Source organism: Dendronephthya gigantea, unplaced genomic scaffold, assembly GCF_004324835.1.
Source record: "Dendronephthya gigantea isolate DGI-Jeju-01 unplaced genomic scaffold, DenGig_1.0 000011F, whole genome shotgun sequence".
NCBI lineage: Eukaryota > Metazoa > Cnidaria > Anthozoa > Malacalcyonacea > Nephtheidae > Dendronephthya > Dendronephthya gigantea.
Window position 1 is genome coordinate 3372501 of NW_021163021.1, and position 23145 is coordinate 3395645.

The 23145-nt window shown below is 36.6% G+C and overlaps 2 protein-coding genes across 2 annotated transcripts; one reads left to right on the forward strand and one right to left on the reverse strand.

Moving 5' to 3' along the window:
- Positions 1 to 5177: 5177 nt before the first annotated feature.
- Positions 5178 to 11323, reverse strand: LOC114518731. Its single transcript, XM_028538729.1, has 15 exons — positions 11120 to 11323; positions 10941 to 11039; positions 10766 to 10841; positions 10071 to 10175; positions 9522 to 9626; positions 8825 to 9414; positions 8501 to 8691; positions 7825 to 8017; positions 7502 to 7658; positions 7114 to 7314; positions 6436 to 6649; positions 6207 to 6276; positions 5733 to 5873; positions 5356 to 5475; positions 5178 to 5273 (listed from the first exon to the last, which is right to left on the reverse strand). The coding sequence occupies exons 1-15, from the start codon at positions 11321 to 11323 to the stop codon at positions 5178 to 5180; spliced, it is 2562 nt and encodes an 853-aa protein (XP_028394530.1).
- A 2734-nt stretch (positions 11324 to 14057) lies between these two features.
- LOC114518732 lies at positions 14058 to 16543 on the forward strand. Its single transcript, XM_028538730.1, has 2 exons — positions 14058 to 14979; positions 15234 to 16543. The coding sequence occupies exons 1-2, from the start codon at positions 14058 to 14060 to the stop codon at positions 16541 to 16543; spliced, it is 2232 nt and encodes a 743-aa protein (XP_028394531.1).
- The last annotated feature ends 6602 nt before the right edge of the window (positions 16544 to 23145 follow it).

Sequence of the window (23145 nt, forward strand, 5' to 3'; positions counted from 1 at the left end):
AAATAGCGCAAACTGGTGAATTCTTAGAAATCGCGGCAATGAATTCACAAATTCCGAGTGGCCATTCTCCCCCATACGTCGCTGCACACCAAACTAATAATTTTTTCAGCTCATCGTATCTTTCTCCAAGAGACTCGATTAATGTATATGCTAGTTCAAGTGCTTCTTGGCTAGGATTTCTTGCAACACTTTTTATAGCTTCTCGAAGATTCTTGTCCAGCACGTAAACTCGCTCACGGTGGCTAGTGTAAGGGGTAAAAAGGAAATTACGTGACTTATAGACCATGTGCATAATGACGTCAAATACTTTTGCAATGACCACAAAAACCCGGTAATATCTGCGAGAATTAACAAAAAAAACAATGTAAGTCTCACAAGAAATGCTGGTCTTTGTGGTCACGCAGAAGCGCTTGACGTCATTATGCATAAGGTCTATTGAAAAAAAGTTGATCTATTTTATTAGTCGCCAACTTAGTAAAACTAGTTCTGTATAAGCCAATATACTTATCTTCCAGTTCTTGTATCAATAGAATTACTATAGTCTTGAGCGAGACCCATGATAAATGCCTGTCTGAAGGCAAGCGAGGTTCCATCACAAACAATGACATCCAGAGAATCGGTCCCACATATTGGACAACAAAAACCCTCGTTATAGTCAATATCTAACAGTTGCAGAAACGAGTACCAACTTGCTTGCCATTGCTTCAGAGAAATGATCTCTCACAAATCAGCCTTTCCGCCATCATTCATCACTTCGGACCAAACATTATTGTAGGTATACATTGTACATCTACAATAAAAGATACAGAAAGGCATACACAAGTAATTAATATGTCATATTCGATATCATTGAAACATAACTTCGCATCTACTGATTCGACTCAACCTTTGTTAATAACGACAAAAATGACAACAATGGTAATATATGTTGATAAATGATATACATTTTAAAAAGCAAATAACCATTAAAACATACCTCCCCATCAAAAAGTGAAACATGAAGTCGCGTATAACGTCATACGAAATGACAAATTTACCCATGTTCAAAAGGGCAACATTACTGCCATCGTATTCAAGACGTTGGCCACACAAAATGTTGGAACACGGACGGTAATACACTGAAAAGCATAAAATATATACAAAGATGTAAACTTCCATGCATAAAGCATTTTGGCCTTATGTAAGTCACACAATTCAATCTCAATCAGCTCAATAAGGAATGATTATATCTCCATTTCTACCAATATGTCAGTTTTGTTTTTTTAGGAACATACGGTGCTATGAAGTTGAATGACTGAATGTACTAGAATACTTACTGTGATTAATTATGTACTCACCAAAGCATTTCAGAATGAACCTTCTTAAAATAAGGTTGCAGGTTTGAGATAACCACTCATAGGCAATTGGTGAGTCTGCTCGCCACGCCGAACCGCACGATGGACAGGCAATAAATTTACTATTGACGTCCGGTAAAGTAGGGGTTAAACGTGCTCCTCCATCGTCCATAAGGATTTGGCATTCTGACGTTTCAAACATTACCTGTTTAAGCTGCTTCGGTAAAACAAATGGTATAGCCATATATGATTTGGAACGCAAATACCACGAAGCCTTTGCATGTACACCCACATGATCATCCCTGCACTTATTGAACAATTCAACAAAATCAGGCATTTCATCATCATCTTCCAAGAGCTTGCTCACTTCCTCCACATGTTCACACGAAGCAGATAAAATACCAGAACACAAACAACATTGTAACATTGTTCTCCAGAACGACACATAAGAGGGAAATGGATCCTGATACTGAATGAACGGTCAATGGCAGCTAAATTGAAAGATACAATTTCCACAACACACAAAATTAAGAGTACATGTTCTGCACGTATCTATGCATATGGTATATTAAAATTGAATTGTGAAAAAAACATAGCTCATAGAACAGAAATCATGTTCTTTATACCTGATCAGTGCTGCGTTGAACAACTTCAACAAAGTATTCAACAACCAGGTTCAATTGGCAAATACAGTAGTCAACACCATTTTTTTAATGCTTGCAAACCACATAGATATGATTTTGACATTTCAACGACTTTATACTGTGTAACCTAAAATATTTAATGTATATACACATTATAAAAAGTTTGATTATGGTGGAGAAAATTTTCATTTTATCAAAAACAGGTAAAGCTATCCTAATGCAATTGGAACAACTGCTAGGGTTGAAAACGGGTGAAAAGGGAAAAGCACGAAATATTTTATATTTCTTGTAGTATGAAATACCACCAGAGTACATGTTTAAAAATTATTAAGGCTATAACGCTCAGAGCTTAGTTTTTTATATAAATGCTTTCAAACCTCATTTTCTGTGCGAGTAACTATTTCTTCATCGTTAGAGCAGGAACTACCTTCTGGCGGCATGTATTTCGTCGTATTACCAAGCCTTGAGAAATTTGAATTTATTTGTTCCACTACCTCTCCAGTCGAACATGCAGCTTCTTCTTGCAGACCTCCTTATAGCACCTAAAAAGACAAAACTATAGCATTTAATTGTGCTTCCAATTGCTAATATATTAAAAATATAAGCCCTACATCAAAGGTCGCTCTTTTGGTGCGCCAAACTTAATGTAAATGAGCTCAAACAAAGATTTCAAGTAATTCGCATTGAGTTCGGCACATAAAGAGAGGGAGATGTTTGATCTAGGCATAATACATGCATAAAAAAACATGATCGCAAGGCCCAATGCTTTTTTATGTTCACAATACAAATGTGTTCAAAAGTAATTAATAATGTATACCTAAACATGTCCAGTTATGTGCTTTTGCATGCATGACATCAACCATCGCAGCCTTTGCAGGTGTATGATATTTCTGACTTAAACTTTTGTAAAAAGAAGAAACGTGGTTATGTTGACAAAATTTTTGACATGATAACCACGGCATGGTCATATAAGATTATAGACATCAACCATCGCAGCCTTTGCAGGTGTATGATATTTCTGACTTAAACTTTTGTAAAAAGAAGAAACGTGGTTATGTTGACAAATTTTGACATGATAACCAAGGCATGGTTATATAAGATTATAGACATCAACCATCGCATCCTTTGCAGGTGTATGATATTTCTGACTTAAACTTTTGTAAAAAGAAGAAACGTGGTTAGTTGACAAAATTTTTGACATGATAACGCAAGGCATGGTTATAATTATAGACATCAACCATCGCAGCCTTTGCAGGGTATGATATTTCTGACTTAAACTTGTAAAAAGAAGAAACGTGGTTATGTTGACAAATTTTTGACATGAAACCACGGCATGGTTATATAAGATTATAGACATCAACCATCGCAGCCTTTGCAGGTGTATGATATTTCTGACTTAAACTTTTGTAAAAAGAAGAAACGTGGTTATGTTGACAAAATTTTTGACATGATAACCAAGGCATGGTTATATAAGATTATAGACATCAACCATCGCAGCCTTTGCAGGTGTATGATATTTCTGACTTAAACTTTTGTAAAAAGAAGAAACGTGGTTATGTTGACAAAATTTTTGACATGATAACCACGGCATGGTTATATAAGATTATAGACATCAACCATCGCAGCCTTTGCAGGTGTATGATATTTCTGACTTAAACTTTTGTAAAAAGAAGAAACGTGGTTATGTTGACAAAATTTTTGACATGATAACCACGGCATGGTTATATAAGATTATAGACATCAACCATCGCAGCCTTTGCAGGTGTATGATATTTCTGACTTAAACTTTTGTAAAAAGAAGAAACGTGGTTATGTTGACAAAATTTTTGACATGATAACCACGGCATGGTTATATAAGATTATAGACATCAACCATCGCAGCCTTTGCAGGTGTATGATATTTCTGACTTAAACTTTTGTAAAAAGAAGAAACGTGGTTATGTTGACAAAATTTTTGACATGATAACCACGGCATGGTTATATAAGATAGACATCAACCATCGCAGCCTTTGCAGGTGTATGATATTTCTGACTTAAACTTTTGTAAAAAGAAGAAACGTGGTTATGTTGACAAAATTTTTGACATGATAACCACGGCATGGTTATATAAGATTATAGACATCAACCATCGCAGCCTTTGCAGGTGTATGATATTTCTGACTTAAACTTTTGTAAAAAGAAGAAACGTGGTTATGTTGACAAAATTTTTGACATGATAACCACGGCATGGTTATATAAGATTATAGACATCAACCATCGCAGCCTTTGCAGGTGTATGATATTTCTGACTTAAACTTTTGTAAAAAGAAGAAACGTGGTTATGTTGACAAAATTTTTGACATGATAACCACGGCATGGTTATATAAGATTATAGACATCAACCATCGCAGCCTTTGCAGGTGTATGATATTTCTGACTTAAACTTTTGTAAAAAGAAGAAACGTGGTTATGTTGACAAAATTTTTGACATGATAACCACGGCATGGTTATATAAGATTATAGACATCAACCATCGCAGCCTTTGCAGGTGTATGATATTTCTGACTTAAACTTTTGTAAAAAGAAGAAACGTGGTTATGTTGACAAAATTTTTGACATGATAACCAAGGCATGGTTATATAAGATTATAGACATCAACCATCTCAGCCTTTGCAGGTGTATGATATTTCTGACTTAAACTTTTGTAAAAGAAAGAAACGTTGTTATGTTGACAAAATTTTTGACATGATAGTTTAACTCAATAAATTGCTTTTTGCCATTTTTATCGCGTGAACCTTCCTAATATATCGTGCAACGTATTTTCATGGCTGACAGGAATTGAACCTGTTTTACATGTTATTACATGTAACCTACCAGGAACCATTGTAATTTTAGTACTTGCCTCCTCAGTGTTTAATTTCATCATAGGAGATTTTCGCCAACGTTAGAATGAATGATATAAAGATTATCGCATGCACTTATGATGATTTATAAAAAACCCGTAAAGTCCTACTATATAATCGTTTTATTTACAAAGCATATTTCATACATGTGAACATTATTGGAACGGTCATAATTAATAGACGTTAGTTCATTCCATAAAACGCAAATTTAATTAACCTTATTCAAATTTATAACCATATTCGTGTTTATTGACGATGGCGTTAGTACCCAGTCGCATACTATACATAAACAATGAGCGAATTCTAAGAATTCCAACTCAATCAATTTTATTGTGTGAGAAGTATTCAAAAAAAAACCTTTCCGCCAATGCTCTGCTTATATTTCCGGCTTTAGCCATGATCCAAATAACAACCTGGATAGACAAAATGTACACCGTTAGCAAAAGCGTGCCATTGGAATTGCAAAAACGCACAATCACAATCTGTTGCTTATACCTCTGGTACACACACTTCAAAAATATACTGCTCGCGCTGTTCCAGGAGAATAATTTCCTCCAGAAGCATATTGTCATCATTTTCGATACTTGTTTTAACAAATCTCTTTACATAATCTTTCTAAAGTTTTAAAATTTAAAAAAAAGTATATTCAGTAATATCTGTTCAAACAATATGGTATACTGACTAGACACTGAGGTATACTGTGCAATATAAGAGGCGAGAGCATATATAAAACATACTAGTTTCTACACACTGAATTATTATAGTAGTTTCAGTTCTATATTTGAAACTGCGTAGTGCTATATTCAAATATTAGGTTACTGTAAACGAAATACTAACTTATAATTTAAAATCAAAGAAACATTTATACTTACGGTATTTACATCTCTAAATATTCCCAAACCAGTATTTTGTTTCAAAAGATTATCAGCATTCGTATTACCAGCCAAACTTTGAATAAATAATGTCACTCTCCTACTCTTCACCTCTTTTTTCGCCAGACTACGCAAGAACAACTGAAGGAAATTTTTTAAAAGTGGTAATTTTTGTTGAGTTTTTATGACTTCTGTGTCAGAATCATTTGACTTATATAGCCACAGAGAAACCGTGACAAGAAAAGTTAACAAATACGGTTGATTCAAATAAGAATACAAGATTTCGAACAATTTGATAAAACTGATGAAGGAAGATACAGTATAGTCTCCTAACATTTGTATTTTTAAAACTTCTTTTTAAACTAATCTATTTTACCATTTTTGTTTCAGTCATTTTAGTTTCTACCAATTATCACTGTCAAATGTTAGAAAGTTAGAACTTTCACAAGTATTTTAATGAAATAAAAAAATTACCTTCAATTCGGAATTAGAGGAACGAACAAAGAATCGTCGAAGCTTCGTTGGTTCATCAAAATCGTTAGCCCTATAAAATTAAAAAAATTACAGTATGTATTATATTTTGGACATCTTGTCAAGAGCAATTTTTTGCGGTTGCTCATACTTCATTCCGACCAATGACAGTCTAAAAAAAGGTACAGGCACAAAAGGGCGAAAAAGATGGCGACATAAACATATGTAGTACCAAATACATTCTGGTTGTTTCATACAACCGCAGAACCAATGTGCTGGCAAACTCCTCTTTGTAATATGGTATACACAGCTTTCATGATACCAGAACAAGCACTGTTCACACAAAATCCATCTCTCGTCAGCAGCACTGTCTAGGTTATGTGCGAATTGGCATTTCATTGTCGCTGCACAAGCTGTTTTAAAATTCTCGGAAAAGGTATTTATATCTGCAAAATAATGAAATATAATTGTGGGTAAGACACGTTAAAGTTCCATTGAAAGCAAAGTCTATTATATAACCATTTTGGAAGTATATAAAAAACTATACAGAAGCTTGGCTATCAAACATGACTAAAGGGGCACTAACAGTCACAATTATACCTCAATTAAAGTGTTGATAAATGTTTTAAGAATCCCAATTGCAGTGATACGCTGAGGCTACCTTCATACGGGACCGGATGAATTCGAGACCGTGCTCGAATTCGTCCAGTTCAGGTGTTCACACGGTGAAAACGGATGAAAATTTAACCGGTTCTACGTGTTCACACGATGAAACCGGACGAATTCGAGCACGGTCATGAATTCTTCCGGTCCCGTGTGAACGTAGTCTGATAGATGATAACAACACAACTGAAATGGAACAATTTTAGCTTACAGCATATAAACAACATTAATTATATAAATTTCTTACGTTCGTCAGTTTCACATCTCAACATCGGAACAATGTGATTAATCGTTCCACCAGATAGCTGGCACCAGAGCAGATGAATTGATTCGGTCGACCCATTTGGAGGACATATCTCTGTGTTATAGAGTTCATATCCTGGCGCAGAGCAATGCTGGCAAATGGTGGTTTTAAGTAAGCCAGCCAAAAGCACAATTTGGAGATATCCTATTATTATAATAAAAAACCATAACACCATATTATCTGAACGCTTTCAACATAATTGCCTCCGCTGAGCCAGTCGGAAATTGTTTTTAAATTTTCCCAGGAAATGATACAATGTGGTACAAGTTAGTATGTGTTCCACGTTAAACAAACTCGGTTGCATATTAAAAACCTTACTACTGCAACTTACCAGAGTAACGACCATCCACAGAGGTTTTCATTATCTCACGCATATAAACATAACTAACTCTATCATTCATAGTCATGTTATCTTTCAAACCGCCATATACATCATCATCTGTTATTAATGACAGAAAGCCATCAACGCGATCTGCATCGGCAAGAAACTGAGGTATAAAATTGAGTAAAAATGATCAAATTGATACAATATTTCATTTTTTAATAATACTGTATACCATATTCATAAATGAAAGCAAGCTTTTCACTCTGTTAATGTTTCAAAATGGTTGGTATACAGCTGCCAAAACCAGTTAAACCACAGTTACACTGTACCTGCTTGATGTAAAAGTGCTCATTTACACAGCCATGGACGATACACCAGAGTTTTAACCATTGATGTAGAGACTCAGACTGGTTATCACTTATAGATACTGACACTGACCGAAACAGACAATTCCCATCTCCACAAACCCCTAATGGTTCCCAACCTGAGCGGAGCATATCATCCGGAACTTGGCATCTAACACTGTTTGGAAACAGATTTCAACAATTTTACAGAACAAAATGCAACAAAAACAAGTAAGATGCAGATTTTAAAATTTATTCAACAGCAGCAATTCCGACATGAATAGCGAAAATGGTATCACAACAGCACTTTTTCGACGGAACCTTTTTGCAGACGTAAATAAGATTTTGGTGAAGAAATATTTTCTGCTCACGTATATATATAGTTTAACTCACAACACATAAGTAACGCACTATCTCTTGACTTTGAAACTGCTTTTAAAGACATTTAATGCCTAAAACTAAAAATGGAATGTTTTGCCATATCTGCTATTCACGACGACACTCTTTTGCTGCCGTGAAAAAATTCTTTTTTTCAATTTTTAGAGACTCTACCTGTATAAAACCCCACAAAACATGCAATAACACAACGCAACGCAACATCAAAAGGCCCCAAATAGAACAGCACAGCATAACTGAATATAAGTAAAACAAATTCACGTACCTGATCTCAATATCTGGAATAGTCACATGACAAACAGATGGCTTCGACTTTGTACGTAGCGGAGAAAATTGAACCAGTTCCTCCATTGTCTCGCTAAGGTTCTTGAGTAACGCCCAGTCCTGATCTGCACACACATCTCCAATGAAATGCATTACTCTCTCCAAGTTCGCCGAGTTTGGTGACAAATTTTCCTTGATAAAAGAAATTTAAAAAGGCTCACGATATCTCAAGGCCTAATTAGAAAATGCAGTACTTAAATCAAGGTACTATATGTCATCCATTGCTTAAAAATTGTCTGTATTTTCAATCGAATGCAGTTCTTACAACTAATGCAGCAAATGCTCTTTCTGCACCATGATCACTCATACTTTGTCTGTAGTCCTGGCTTTTTCGTAGCCGAGTGGAATTATGGGAAACAGGTTGTGGGACAATAGCAACAATTTCCGCATCAGAACTACCCTCTTCATCATGACTCAAATCCTGTTCATCACCAACCTTATTACCAGCATCATCACTCTCATCCCTACCCAAATTTCTAGCATCACCTGCTAAATTTTTACCATTCCTATCCATATTTACACCATCATCATCACCATCTTCATTTTCACCACCATGTCCCCAGTTTGCATCATCTCTACCCAAATCTCTAGCATCATCACTCAGATCTTCACCACCATCTATATTTACATCACCACCTAAATTATACCCATCAACATCATCACCATCATTGTCATCACCATCATCACTATCATCATCAACAAATGCATTGTGCTTGCCAATATGTGCAGCAATGATCCTCTCCAACATATCCACGGTAGGCCTGTTTCTGCCATTGCTTGGATCACGAAACAATAAACTTGATGGCCACCATTCTGGTTTGTGATCCTCATCACCCCAATGTGGTTGTTTGGTTCCTTAATAATTTTAAAACTAGAATAACTGTTTGTTGATAATGATTAATTCATGCATTTATTATTGTATGTATCATTCTGGTATTACACTTAAAGATGATCACCATTACCATTATTGGTAACTAGGGAAATTACTAGCTTTCTTTTTCCATGAGCATTCAATTGTTTCCAGTCTTTTGGTATCTTGACTTTCACATTCATATGTTCATAATTTTCTATTGTAAAATAGATACTATTTATAATAATACCAAATAGCAACATGTAACCAAAACTCTTTATAGTGCCCCCAATTAGCTACTCAAGCTAAACACATTGACACTTTAATAAAGTATTCATTCATTCATTCATTCATTCACTCTGTCTCAATTGTTACAGCAACATGTAAATGGTGAAAAACAATAACAAAATTGACAGTCACATGTAACATAACTGGGGTCCAAATGTCAAATTATAAATATTTAGGCTTATTTATTTATTACACTAATTTAGACCAATTTAAAATGTTACGATTATAGGTAAAAGAGTGCACCTAATACTTCATTGCCTATTGAAGGTCATTAATTTGCACAGAATAGCAATGTTCATTAACTTACAGTGCAATAAATCATTTCATTGATCATTTATTGTGGCATATGAGCAGCTTGGTGGACAGTACATACCTGTTGAAGAACTGTTTGGTCCAACTGAGTGGGAAGCAAATATGGCTGCAACAAATGCCTGTTTCACAGCAGGGTTTTCAGCAAATTCCCTTAACTCACGAGGCCCTAAAAAAAGTGAAACATATACACTAATATTATAAAAACCAGCTGACATGCAGTTGGAGCAGGTGACAGTTTTGACAACCGTTCATGCTAACATTAAAGGTGCAGAGAAGCAGCTATGTAACATATACATAAACATGTTTACATTCTGTGACTATAGTACTATATATACTATCTAGCCAGAAGGAGTACAACATGAGACTATGTAGCACCTTGTGGTTACATTCCCCCTCCCTATGATGAATAAAAGGATCTGGGATTAAAAAAAGTAAAATTCAAAGTAGGGTGCATCAGGGCTTAATCCAAATGTGTTAATAAAACTATACTACATATAATCAATATTAGTTATTCAATTATATATATTAATAATCACAAATTTACCAGATAGAGGAGCAGGAATTGGTCTATTTTTTAAAAAACTCAACTCTGACTTTACATGGTCACTTTAAAATTAGCTGCTATAGCTTTAAACTAGTTGTGCTGGCTATATATATATATATTGCCTACATTCACGAGTCTCTTGATAATTGTTAATACAATGACAGTGCTAGAATATAATTTTATATTCTAGTATAAAACAAAATATACTTTACCTGAATAATATATCTCCCCATTTAACCATGTTAATGCCACTGTTGGACACTTGGTCAATTCATACCAATCTTGAATCTTAAATGTAATAAATGCTAGTAATCATGAACAACATACAACTGTAATACTGAATTGACGGCTCTATTATTTTTCACAATAAAATGAATAATCCCCTACCTTTGTCTGGAGGCTTTTTGCGTTACGAAGGTCAAACCTTCGTCTATATCTTGGATCCTTAGCCTTCGATTTCTCTTTGTATCGTCTTCTTAATGGCACCTATTAAATAATGAAATACACACGTTCCTATACCTCAAGAATTTACATATAAATTGCTTTATACAATAAAATTTGCATACTTCATCTACGTCCATTTCGTTGTTCATTTGCATATCACTGATATCAGGCTCCTCCATATTGTCAGCCATAATCACTTTCTGAGCCCACTGGCCTTGTTGTTTGCGTTTACGCACGCCGTGGTTATTTTTGTGGTTAGTGACACTTTTTTTGATACTATAATACCTCAAATAAGGCGCAACTATGGCAGAAGTTGAAGCCGCCATGTTGTTTCTGAGTTTATCAACATTAAACCTCTATTGTCCCCTCAAGTTCTTCAATATACTCCCTATTTAACCCCTATTATCCCCCATGTTATAAAAAAGGCAAAACAGCGAAAATTTCACATTTTGCAAAGGAAATTTCGGAACAAATTTTTAATTTTATGATTACAATTAAGGGTTGCATATCAAGCAAACAAGAACTGGTGAGGATGGGGGAAAATATTGCTTGTAAAAACCAAGATGGGCAGGTATATAAAAGTCTATAACAATCCATAGGAACCAAGGTGCAGCCTGACTATCCAAACAAACACAATCCAAACAAACACAAACACAATCAACCCAAACACAGATATTGATGTTCTGGAGCAACTAATTTACCCATCAGTTCTTAATTTTGTTTCTATATGTTGGAATTTTTCAGGAGTACTTTGGAGAGTTTGATGGTGCCATTAAATTAATCAACTCAACTGGAACATCAACATCTGTCATTAATTGGGTACAAGTCACAACATACACCTTACCAGAGCAACTTGAAGCTAATGCAGCAACTCATCGTGGTCGCTTCAACTCAGTTGTATTGCAGAAGACAACATTGAAGAAAGTCATCCCATCAGCACAAGTGCAACGTAAGGTTCACATAGTCCATGATTGTTTTGATGGTCACTGCAAGTTTGAAGATGGAGACCACACATTTTTGGAAGCACGAGAAGTTGTTGAACACAATACACTTGCCTTTGTTCACAATTATGGCAATAATAGGTTTCTTTTGAATCCCTTTTATCTAGGGAATGATGCCTTTGAGTTTGTAGATGAACCATGCGAGGATCTATAAATCTATATAGGAGTAAAAGCATGCACTGCATATAAATTATGAGGCACATCTTCGGCCTATCTTCGGTCTATCTTTGGCTTATCGTCGGCCTGTATTCGGCCTATCTTCGGTGAATTTTGATTTTATGTGTTTATTATTGTTCATCGGATGGCAAACAGTCCTGACACGATTATAAATTTTATACAAGAAGCAAGCATATCTGATTGTGATCTGACCTTTTATATCACAAAAATCTTGATGTGTTCTTGTTCGATATTTTACTAATATCGGTGAAATGTAATAAATAACTACACTCTTCTAACGTGTTATTTACTTATTTTACAGTCGATTTTACAAAACCTTGATCACAAATGTTCCGAGGACAAGGTTAGTTGCGAAGTTCAAACGTCAGTAAAGGTAATCAGGATTCACAAACCAGTTTGTAAACTATGCAACAAACTTGCGAACTTTATACAAATGAGTTCGGAACATTCGTGGTTAAAGTTTCGTGAAATCAAATGAAGAAAACGTGTGTTCGAAAGTCTTCTGTTGTCATGTCAACTGGAATTTGCTTCAAGTCTGCCGTTCACAACTTGCATCAAGTCTGATAGAACAACTTGCAGCAAATCTGTCGATGACAATTTGCAGCAAGTCTGCCGATGACAATTTGCAGCAAGTCTGCCGATGACAACTTGCAGCAAGTCTGCCGATGACAACTTGCAGCAAGTCTGCCGATGACAACTTGCAGCAAGTCTGTTAACAACTTGCAACAGGCTTGATATTATCAAGCCGGAGCAAGCGATGCAAACGCATCCTGATATCGGCTTGATGATCGCAACTTGCATCAAGTCTGCAGCAGGCCTGCTGCAACTTGCGCGTTTCTGGCTGTGTACTAGGACGCATTAACTCCCATATCTTAAATAGATCCTCATATGTTAATGCATTCAAAATCTCATTATATGTGTCTGTATATCTTCCATAAATCTCATCAATATGAAATGTTAAAGTTAAAACATCAATATCTATATTGTTTTTACAAAGCCGGTCGTATATTACATTCATAATTCTCTCTCTTATGTTCATACCACAAATAACATACATTTTTAAAAACATCTTTTTATATACTTTAAAAAAACACGTGGATATTTAAAAAAAAAGACACGTTTATATCCCTAAACATGTGTCCATAGTTTATAAAAATAGTCCAAACTAACCCCTGCACTCTTCTCCAAACATTGAACACGTTCCTCATTCCTTCTTTGCATCTCAGATAATAACATCTCCTTTGCATTCATATGATAAGAAAAAGTACTTCTATCTTGAACAGCTGGAGGTACATGTATCCTCTCCATAACCTCCATTACGATTTGCATTAATAAAATACTATGTAAAGTCAAACTCTCTCGTCTCTCAAGTCCTCGAGGTATAATCCCCTCCTCTACCAACATCTCCACTAAATCGCTGATTGATACATTTGTACAACTCCTCTTCTCTTCATACCACTGTTTAAAGGCGGATTTCCATTCTACCAAATCACTAAGTACATCCGGGTTACCATGAGATGCGCACGCACCGCCGCGGATCAGTGCACTGTTTAACGTCGTTGGATTCACGTGTTTGCGAAGACATTCGACAATTTTCTTTTATATTTTGGGCTTTTATCATTGATATTTCTCGGTAAGTATAGCTTATTTGTATCTTTATCGTTTTATTGTTCTTGTAGACGAGATCTACTATATATTTGAAGCTTAATCGCATTCAATTTCCCGGTTTTGTGACGGGTCACATTGCCAAGTGGATTGTTTACAGGACGTGTCCTGTACAGTGTATGTTGAAAGTGTAAGACGTGTCTTCGCTTTCTGTTGTTTGGCACTTGTTATTATTGTGCCTGAATATATTTACAGTCCCGCACCATTTGTTTAGGTGATGGACGATAACATTTTGGCAGACGAGTCTGCTTCTACATCTGGGAATATAAATTCTTCGACTGCCCAGATGAAAGCCATGTTTAAAGAGCTATTGGCAGAGTCTAGGAATGATATTCTGGCTCAAGTTAAGGATAATATTGATAAAATTTACTCTGATTTTGAGATGGTTGCTCTTGAGAATGAGGATGCCCGTTCTGTTGATGTTTCAGAGCCTGGGCTTGCTAGTCTTATTGACAATTTTGTCCAACCTCAGGCAGACGGCTTAGCTAGCCAAGATGGTCAATCTGATCTTGGTGCTTTTAAAAATTTAGCGGAGGAATTTTCAGTGTCCGAGCGGACAGCTATCCCTATTTCATCTGGATTGGCGGCTATTGTTAATGGTCTATTGCAAGATAAACTGCCAAAAGAAAAACTTGCAGAAGTGCAACCAAAGTATCTAAGACCTGAAAATTGCCCTCATTTGGTTGCGCCTAAGGTTAACAAACAAGTTTGGCAACAAATGCGCCAGGAGACAAGGAATACTGATTCTGCTCTGCAAAAGGCTCAGGGTTTGTTGATTTCAGGCCTTTGTGCAGTTCTCGAGGTGTGCAATTCTTCTGATGGGGATAAAAGACGTACCCTTGCACATGCTACTGTTCTACTTTTGTCAGCTAACAGGGAGTTTAATCTAAGACGCAGGGACTTCATTCGTCCTGATCTCAATAAACAATATAGTTCTTTGTGTAATCCCTCTATACCAGTATCAACCAACCTTTTTGGTGACGACCTTAATAAGGAGGTCGAGGAACTTACTAAATCGAATAAGTTAAGCAACAAAGTCACTCCCAAGCATCGTTCAGACTACCGCTCTGAACCTTACAAGGTCCCAAGTAATAGGAGTTTCCGTGGTCGTGGCCGGTTCAATCAGACTTCTAGCAGAGGTAGAGGTGGAAGGCCTTTTTTAGGGGTAGGCCGGGGTCAAACCCGGCCTCCACAGAACACCAGGACTCCAGCCAGCAAAGGACAATAGCATCTTCTCGTGAGGTAAGTAAAGATACTATTGATAGTCAGCCTCCTTTTAGCGCAGGCGGTTTAAAGGAGTGTCTGCATGTTTGGGCCGAAATTACCTCAGATCCATTTGTTTTGGATGCTGTGACTCATTGTCACATTGAATTTGATTTTTTACCGGCTGCAGAAATAAGTACAACTAGACTTTATTTCACGTTTAATGAGGCGGAACAAACAATCATTGATGGGGAAATTGACAAATTTCTTCATAAGGGAATAATTAAGTCGTCAGTTTCTGAGTCTGGCGAGGTTTTGTCACCTATCTTTATTACGCCCAAAAAAGATGGGTCTAGTAGAGTTATTTTCAACCTAAAAGGGCTAAATGAGTTTGTGTCCTATCATCATTTCAAGATGGACACTTTGGAAACTGCCATAAAGCTTATGAGACCTGGATGTTTCATGACATCTATTGATCTCAAAGATGCATATTACTCTATTCCTGTTGCAAGTGAGCATCAGAAATATTTGAAATTTTTTTGGCGGGACAAATTATATTGCTTCACTTGCTTACCCATGGGTTTGTCAAGCAGTCCAAGAATCTTTACTAAAGTTATGAAACCCGTTTTTGCAACTTTGAGGTCTAAATTTGGCCATACATGCTTGGGCTATATAGATGATTCTTTGTATATTGAAGATACTTATGAAGATTGCCATACGGCCACTCTACATGCTGTTCGGCTTATTAGCAGTTTAGGCTTTATGGTTCACCCTGATAAATCCGTTTTTATTCCGACTCAGTGTATTGAGTACCTCGGGTTTTCGCTAAATTCTGTGTGTATGACTGTGACTTTAACATCCTTAAAACGGGAAAAACTTTTGCTCCTATGTCAGAAATTTCAACAGCCGAATACGTTACATACAATTCGCCGAGTAGCATCACTTATAGGCTCGTTAGTTTCATCCTTTCCTGGAGTGGAGTTTGGTCCACTGCATTATCGTTATATCGAGGCAGACAAAGATTATAATCTTAAATTGCATCAAGGTAATTTTGATGCGGAAATGTCACTGTCTGCCGACAGTCTAGAAGAAGTTAATTGGTGGGTAAATAACATTCCACTAGCCTCTAGAAGTATTTATCATGCCCCCCCGGATGTTGTCCTGTATACTGATGCTTCAGCTATAGGATGGGGTGCCAAGTTGTCAGACGGGGTTAGCACTTCCGGCATTTGGTCACGAGACGAAGCTCGTAAACATATTAATTTTTTAGAACTACAAGCTATTCATTTGGCTCTGTTATCTTTGTTAAATGACCAAATTAATATCCATGTTCGTATTATGTGTGATAACACCACTGCGGTCACTTATATCAACCAATTGGGTGGATGTAGGTCAGAGCAATGTAATTCTCTTGCTAAAAAAAATTTGGAATTGGGCCATTGCCAAAGAGATTTGGTTATCGGCAGCTCATATTGCTGGTTCAGCCAACATGGATGCTGATAATTTATCCAGGTCTTTTAACCTAAGTTTAGAATGGATGTTGTCTACGCATATTTTCCGGATAATTATCAATTTGTTTGGAAAACCGACTATAGATCTCTTTGCAAGCCGGCTCAATGCCCAACTTAAGGACTATGCCTCTTGGAAGCCAGACCCTAAGGCTAAGTTCATAGATGCCTTTTCTATTGGGTGGTCAAGTAATTTCTTTTACGCTTTTCCACCTTTTTGCCTTGTTTCTAGATGTCTGCAGAAGATTATACAGGACAAGGCGACAGGAATTCTAATTGTGCCGCTTTGGACCACCCAACCCTTCTTCACAATTTTGCTCAGTCTGCTAATAGAGATACCACGCGTTCTGAATGTGACTCACCAGACTTTGGTTCATCCAACTTGGGAGAGTCCCCATCCACTCCAAGATCGGCTGCGGCTGCTGGTATGCAAATTATCCGGAGATCCTTGCAAGACTCAGACATTCCGCCGGACATTGTTGATACCATCATGCACTCCTGGAGGAGCAGTACCCACAAGCAATACAACTGTTACATCAACAGATGGGTGCAGTTTTGTATTCAAGGGTCGTGTGATCCCCTGCGTCCAACTGTAAAGAGTCTCTTGCTGTTTCTACAATCCCTGTACAAAGGCGGTATGAGTTACTCTGCTCTCAATACGGCTCGTTCCGCAGTTTCAAATCTGGACTTCTATCCCGGGCAGAGTCTAGGTCATGTTCCAGTTGGCAGACATTTGTTAGTGTGCAGGTATCTCAAAGGAGTGTTTAATACGATTAAACCTGTTCCAAAGTATCATTGTGTTTGGTCAGTTGATCCTGTTCTTGACTATCTATCTTCCCTTTGGCCACTGGACACGTTGTCGCTGAAGGATCTAACCCTGAAATTGGTGTTGCTGATGGCCTTAACGACTGGACAGAGGTGTCAAACGTTAACGTTTTTGGATATTTCGGCTGAGTATATGTACAAGACGGTAGATTCTTATCGGTTTGCTCTTACAGAGCACATCAAGCAGGACAGACCTGGCAAAGTTTTTGGCAATTTATGTCTGTACAAGTATACTAAACAGGAACTGTGTGTGTATGAAACTTTGGATTATTATATTAGTGTGACTGAGAAGCTAAGGTCTTCTACAAAACTACTTGTGTCTTATGTTAAGCCTTATCGTGCAGTTTCTACATCGACTGTTGGACGGTGGATAAAATTACAACTAGAGAAAGCTGGTATTGATACGAAACAGTTTTCTGCTCACAGCACTAGGTCTGCTGCCACTAGCAAAGCTGCTAATTCAGTTTCGGTTGATGTAATCCTTGCCACAGCGGGTTGGAAAGAAGAGTCGACTTTTAGGAAGTTTTATAAGAAGCCTGTTGGAATAACTAATGAGTCTTGCTGTTTTGGAGAAATAGTATCGTTTGTGTTTGAATAACGTGTGATCAATCGTATATGTAATTGTGATTACATTGGAATTTAATGCCTATTTGATGTGTGTGTGCTCCAGTTTTGTGTTCACACTGCTTTGAAATCTCATGGTAACCCGGATGTACTTAGTGATTTGGTAGAATTTAAAAATTAAACAAGACTTACCTGTAAGTTGAAGTTTGATTGTAATTCTAACAAATTACGTTAGTACAGAAGGGTTAACATGCCCAGAGTACCCTTATATTTTATCAGCCCATCCCATATGTTGTTCCAAGTGAACACAAAATGTCTTTAAAGGTGATCCGCGGCGGTGTGTGCGCATCTCATGTTAACCCTTCTGTACTAACGTAATTTGTTAGAATTACAATCAAACTTCAACTTACAGTAAGTCTTGTTTAATTTTTAAATTCACAGCGAAATCTTTCACTAGCGAAATATTTGCATATTTTCTTTTGAATTGAGAACAGTCAAGTCGAACTAATTTATTTATGCAGTTAAAATTCAAAAGAAAACATGCAAATATTTCGCTGGCGAACGATTTCGCTGTAAGTGGAAATTGGCCTTAACAATCTTTTTCCACCTCATAATTGAAAAAATGATTCTTTTGAAAAATCCACACATATTTATACATTTTAATAACACGTGTCTGTAAATAAAAACACTCGCCTTTTTTATAAAAACATACCTTTTTAAAATAATATCGCGATATGGTATTATACGAACTAAATAAACCCTTGTTATTTTGTTTTGACTCCATGACTCTCTGTTCTTTACCACATTCCATAAGATACTATTAACATCATTTGTACATAATTTATTCACCGATTTTGAACCACAAATATCTGGTGAACCACAAACAGAGATAAAATCAGGAAACACTTTATTTCTTTTCTTGTCAATGTAAACATTCTTAACCACATTGTGTATTAATTTATAGCTCTGACATGTACTCAATCCGTAAAGATTATCTTCAATTTGAATAATTGAATCGCAATTAAGCATTCCCCTCGGGAGTCTTAAGACATCCCTAATGTGATTCCATACATCAATGTACTCCTCATATACATGACGACTATAATAAAAATAGGTACGCAATGCGTACATGCGCCCGCTACTCAACGTTTCGAGACATGGTGATTCTGGAAATTATTTTTATATGAGGCCTACGTGGAAAACAGAGTTTAATTGTGTATTAAATTCGTCGTCGGTTGTTCAACGTTATAATGGTTTCGCTTCAAAGGACAAATTTAATTAATACAATTTATTTTGAGGTTCGTAGTCGTAGACGACCTCGAAGTAAAAAATTATGGGATCAGAGACATACGTATGCATTCAGTAATTCGACACGGCGAATTGACGTCGTATGAAACGAAGACGCACTATAGACTTTGTATTCGTCTGACCATGTCAAATAAAATCATTGAAATAATTGAAAAGCCTTAATCGAAAGCTCTTCATCACTCGTTTTGATGAAGGGCTTTCGCTTGAAACGTCAGCTTCATTCCACTTAATGCATATTTTTTAGCACTTAAATTTACTAAGAAAGGGGCAATATCTCAAGAGACGTGAGTGTGCATGGGAGAAAAGTAATCTACTTTTTTCCAATTTTTTTTTTTAAAAATGAAAGAAACCACAAATGTCGGAGGTTTGGAAGCCATTATTCCCCGTCAAAACACTGAAAAAAATAAGTGCCGGCTATCGTAGGACTGGGGTGTACTCAAATTGTTCTTCAATAGCTTCTCCGTCTTATTTGAGTTTACTGTAAGGGAAAAAGATGGCGGCGAAGTTACTGAAATTCGAGGAGCACTCTCTCCAGGAATTTTAATATAGCTCAATGCATTTGGCAACTTTGGATTACGCTATGTTCTCCCGGGTTCCGGGCCTAATTCCTAATCTTCGGGCGGAATGGGGATTATATATCATTGTTATATATAGAGCTGCTCACTGTGAAGCACTGCATTGTGGTATTGCTTACTAGTGCTGCACGTGTCGGGGATTTTTAGCGTGTGCAAAACTGCTGCTATAGATACAAGTGCTATAACTAAATAACTACGGAATGTCTTCTAAAAGTAAAACAACGAAGCAAAGGCGAGGACCACAAGTTGTGAGATCAAACTGTTCACCTGGCAAGCAAGTTCAATCGAATTCGGCTGCGGCTCCAAAAAGGGAAAGCGACGAGATAATCGCTTACGTGCACAGTCTTTCTCCAGTCAAGAGAAATCGTAAAAACACTCTAGACTATTCGACATTGGTTCTGCAGACAAAAGAAAGCAACATGGAAGCGCTTCTTTATTCGAAAAGCAAGAGGCAGTTGCTTGTCGACAGTGCCAGTAGCCATACCCCGTTGAAAATAGAGAGGTATACGAAGACAACAGATGGTGAAAAAGTTATAATAAACGACATGACGAAACTATCTACGCCAGACCAAACTGAGTATGCGTTTCAGTTTGAAGAAGTTGAAGACAAGCGTACGAGGCCGATACCGCTTATTGATGTTTCAGGCACTGGTTTCAAAGAATGGGATGTTGTTGCTGTGCGAGTCAAAATACTCCATGTCAGTGAAACGCGAGTGGTTGGCACAAAGAAGTTGAAACTGGCGTGTGCTCGTATTGCTGATACGACCGGTAAGATTTGGCTCGACTTGTGGGAGAATCAGATACCCGAGGTCTCAACAGGTGGTGTGTATTTGATCACTGCTGTGCAGGTGCGTATGTGGTCCGATGAAAAAAAGTTAACAACAACAATGGATACGTCTATAACTCCAATCGAAAATGCAGATCTTGCCAAAATCACCCTGGCAGAAGGGGACGAGTTGTGTGAGTTTTCGAAGGTAATCAATGTTCCATGCATTGACATAATCAAATCGGTGGATGGTTATTTGCTTTGTTGCAATTTGAATTGCTCGAAGAAATTATTGCAAGCTTCAGCAACCGCGATTGTTCGCTGTGACAAGTGTGGGGCACGAATGCGTGTAGGTAGCTGTGCGAAGGAGTTGTGCGTTCGCGTTGTTATAACACGATCGACAGGTGGGGATCCGATTGAATTAACCATGTTTCAAAAGGTTCTGTGTGAGGTCGTCAGTAATGCGTTAAATATGGGCGACGATGAAATTAGTCAATGTCTATTGGCTCTCGAAAACATCACAATTACATATGACGCTACGCAAAATGTAATTACGAAGATGTCGGTACTTTAGAACTTAGAAGTTCATATATTTATAAATATGAAAACGAGTTGATCGTAATTATACAGTTTAATTAACTGTTGATGTTGTGTTGGCGTGGTGCCATGGTGTTGGACACCTGTAGTTAATAATATAAAAGTTAATCTTTGGGAATAATAGTGTGAGGCAGAAGATGAGAACAATCAACACCTTTATTTTTTTTTAAGTTTAAAGGCAAGCATGTAAATAGACTTCTATTGAAGCATTGTCTTGATGTTTTGTTTTGCTTAAAATAAAGTTTAGTTGGGTTTTGATACAAGCTGTTTCATGAACTGTCTTTAAATATTGAGATTTCAGAGTTAGGTAAAACTGCATGGACATCTGGGTAAATTTTATCTGAGGATTTTAAAATGCTGTCTATTAATTGACACACTAGTAATCTACCTATGGGTTTGTACAAGTACAATCTGATGTAATGCATGGTTATTAAACACATGTTCATTCACAGTGGTGGCTTTGAAGGCTTTATTCCTTTAGAATTACTTCATTTTTAGTCTTGTTAAAGTTCCAGACTGGAGTAGCTAGATGAGATTGCTCACCCAATAATTATATAGATGGGCTAGTATTTAGTACTGAAATATTCTAATGTTTTAAAGGGCCATTTTTATAATACAGGATATACAAAACTAGGATGAATTTTATTTTCAATTTGTGAAAGTATTTCACTAAGAAAGCCTTTTGTGTGGAATAATGAGTCCATATTTCAAGTCCTGTTTATCACAAAAAGTGTATAGCAGATGACAAAGTAAACTGAAATGTGAAGTATGGTTGATAGTGCTGGGCAATCTCAAAGAGAATTCTGGTTTGTTTGATGAGTTGGCCGATCGAGTTTTTTGGCAATGTGTCAACATCAGTCCTACCCTGTACTTTAAAACTCAAATGCAATCTGTTTAATCATAGTTAAGTTTTATTTAATTATTCTATGTTCTTTAATATGATACTAAGACACTGGGCAGACTGACAGAAATTACTGTCATTTACATACTATGAAACATGGTGAACAGTGATGTTTTAGTTGATTACACTGAATGCATAGTACACAGTAAACCTGAAAATAGCACAGCCAAGGTAATATGTAATTTATCCTAATTAACAGCACAATTAATATATTTCGATTGAGTGTGAATTAACTGTCTTTTAATTAGCTTACATCATAATGTCAAGTGTCAATGTACTAATGATCAAGATCCATTCATCCAGTGCTTGTTGTTTACCATTGCCAGCAGGGTAATTACAGGCTTGTTCATACATTACAGCTACATGCACTATACCACTAAAATGCATCAATCTTGTGTTCCAATGTTATCGAAGCTGATCACAGACTGAAGCAGTCTGTCCATACCATATGTTGTGGCAATTTTTGCTTTCATTGCTACAAATTGCAACAAGAACACCTATTTAATATCAATCTAAAAACAGCTTTTTGGTAACTTTTTGTTTCAGTATCTGATGAAGTACAATTGTGAACATTCTAACTAAATTTGGCAGATGGGGGGGGGGGGGTATTATCTGTCCCCCTACGCTGTCTTCCAGGAAAAGTTTACCTAGTTTAGGTGCAGACTAGTATTATATGGGTGTACTATAGTGTATGTAATTATAGCAGTTTTATTTAATACATACCATGGATGGTGTTGCATGTTGCCATGTAATAGTTGGAAATCTTGAAAGGTACATGTATGTTGAACATGTGTTGCTAGACAATCTGTCTGCAATATGCATGAAAGCACAGCTATGGTCTCCACTAGCTAATTTGATTTCTAAAGAAACAACAGAAACTTCTTTCAGAGTGGCAATACTGAATCACTAATTAACAATTGTATTATGTTTTTATAATACTTATTATGTTCTGATGACTTAACATATTGCTACAGTTTGCTGCTGCAGTTGGGTGTAAACCTAACATGTTATAATTAATACTTACCATAGCATTAATATTTCCTAGCAATTGCCTGACA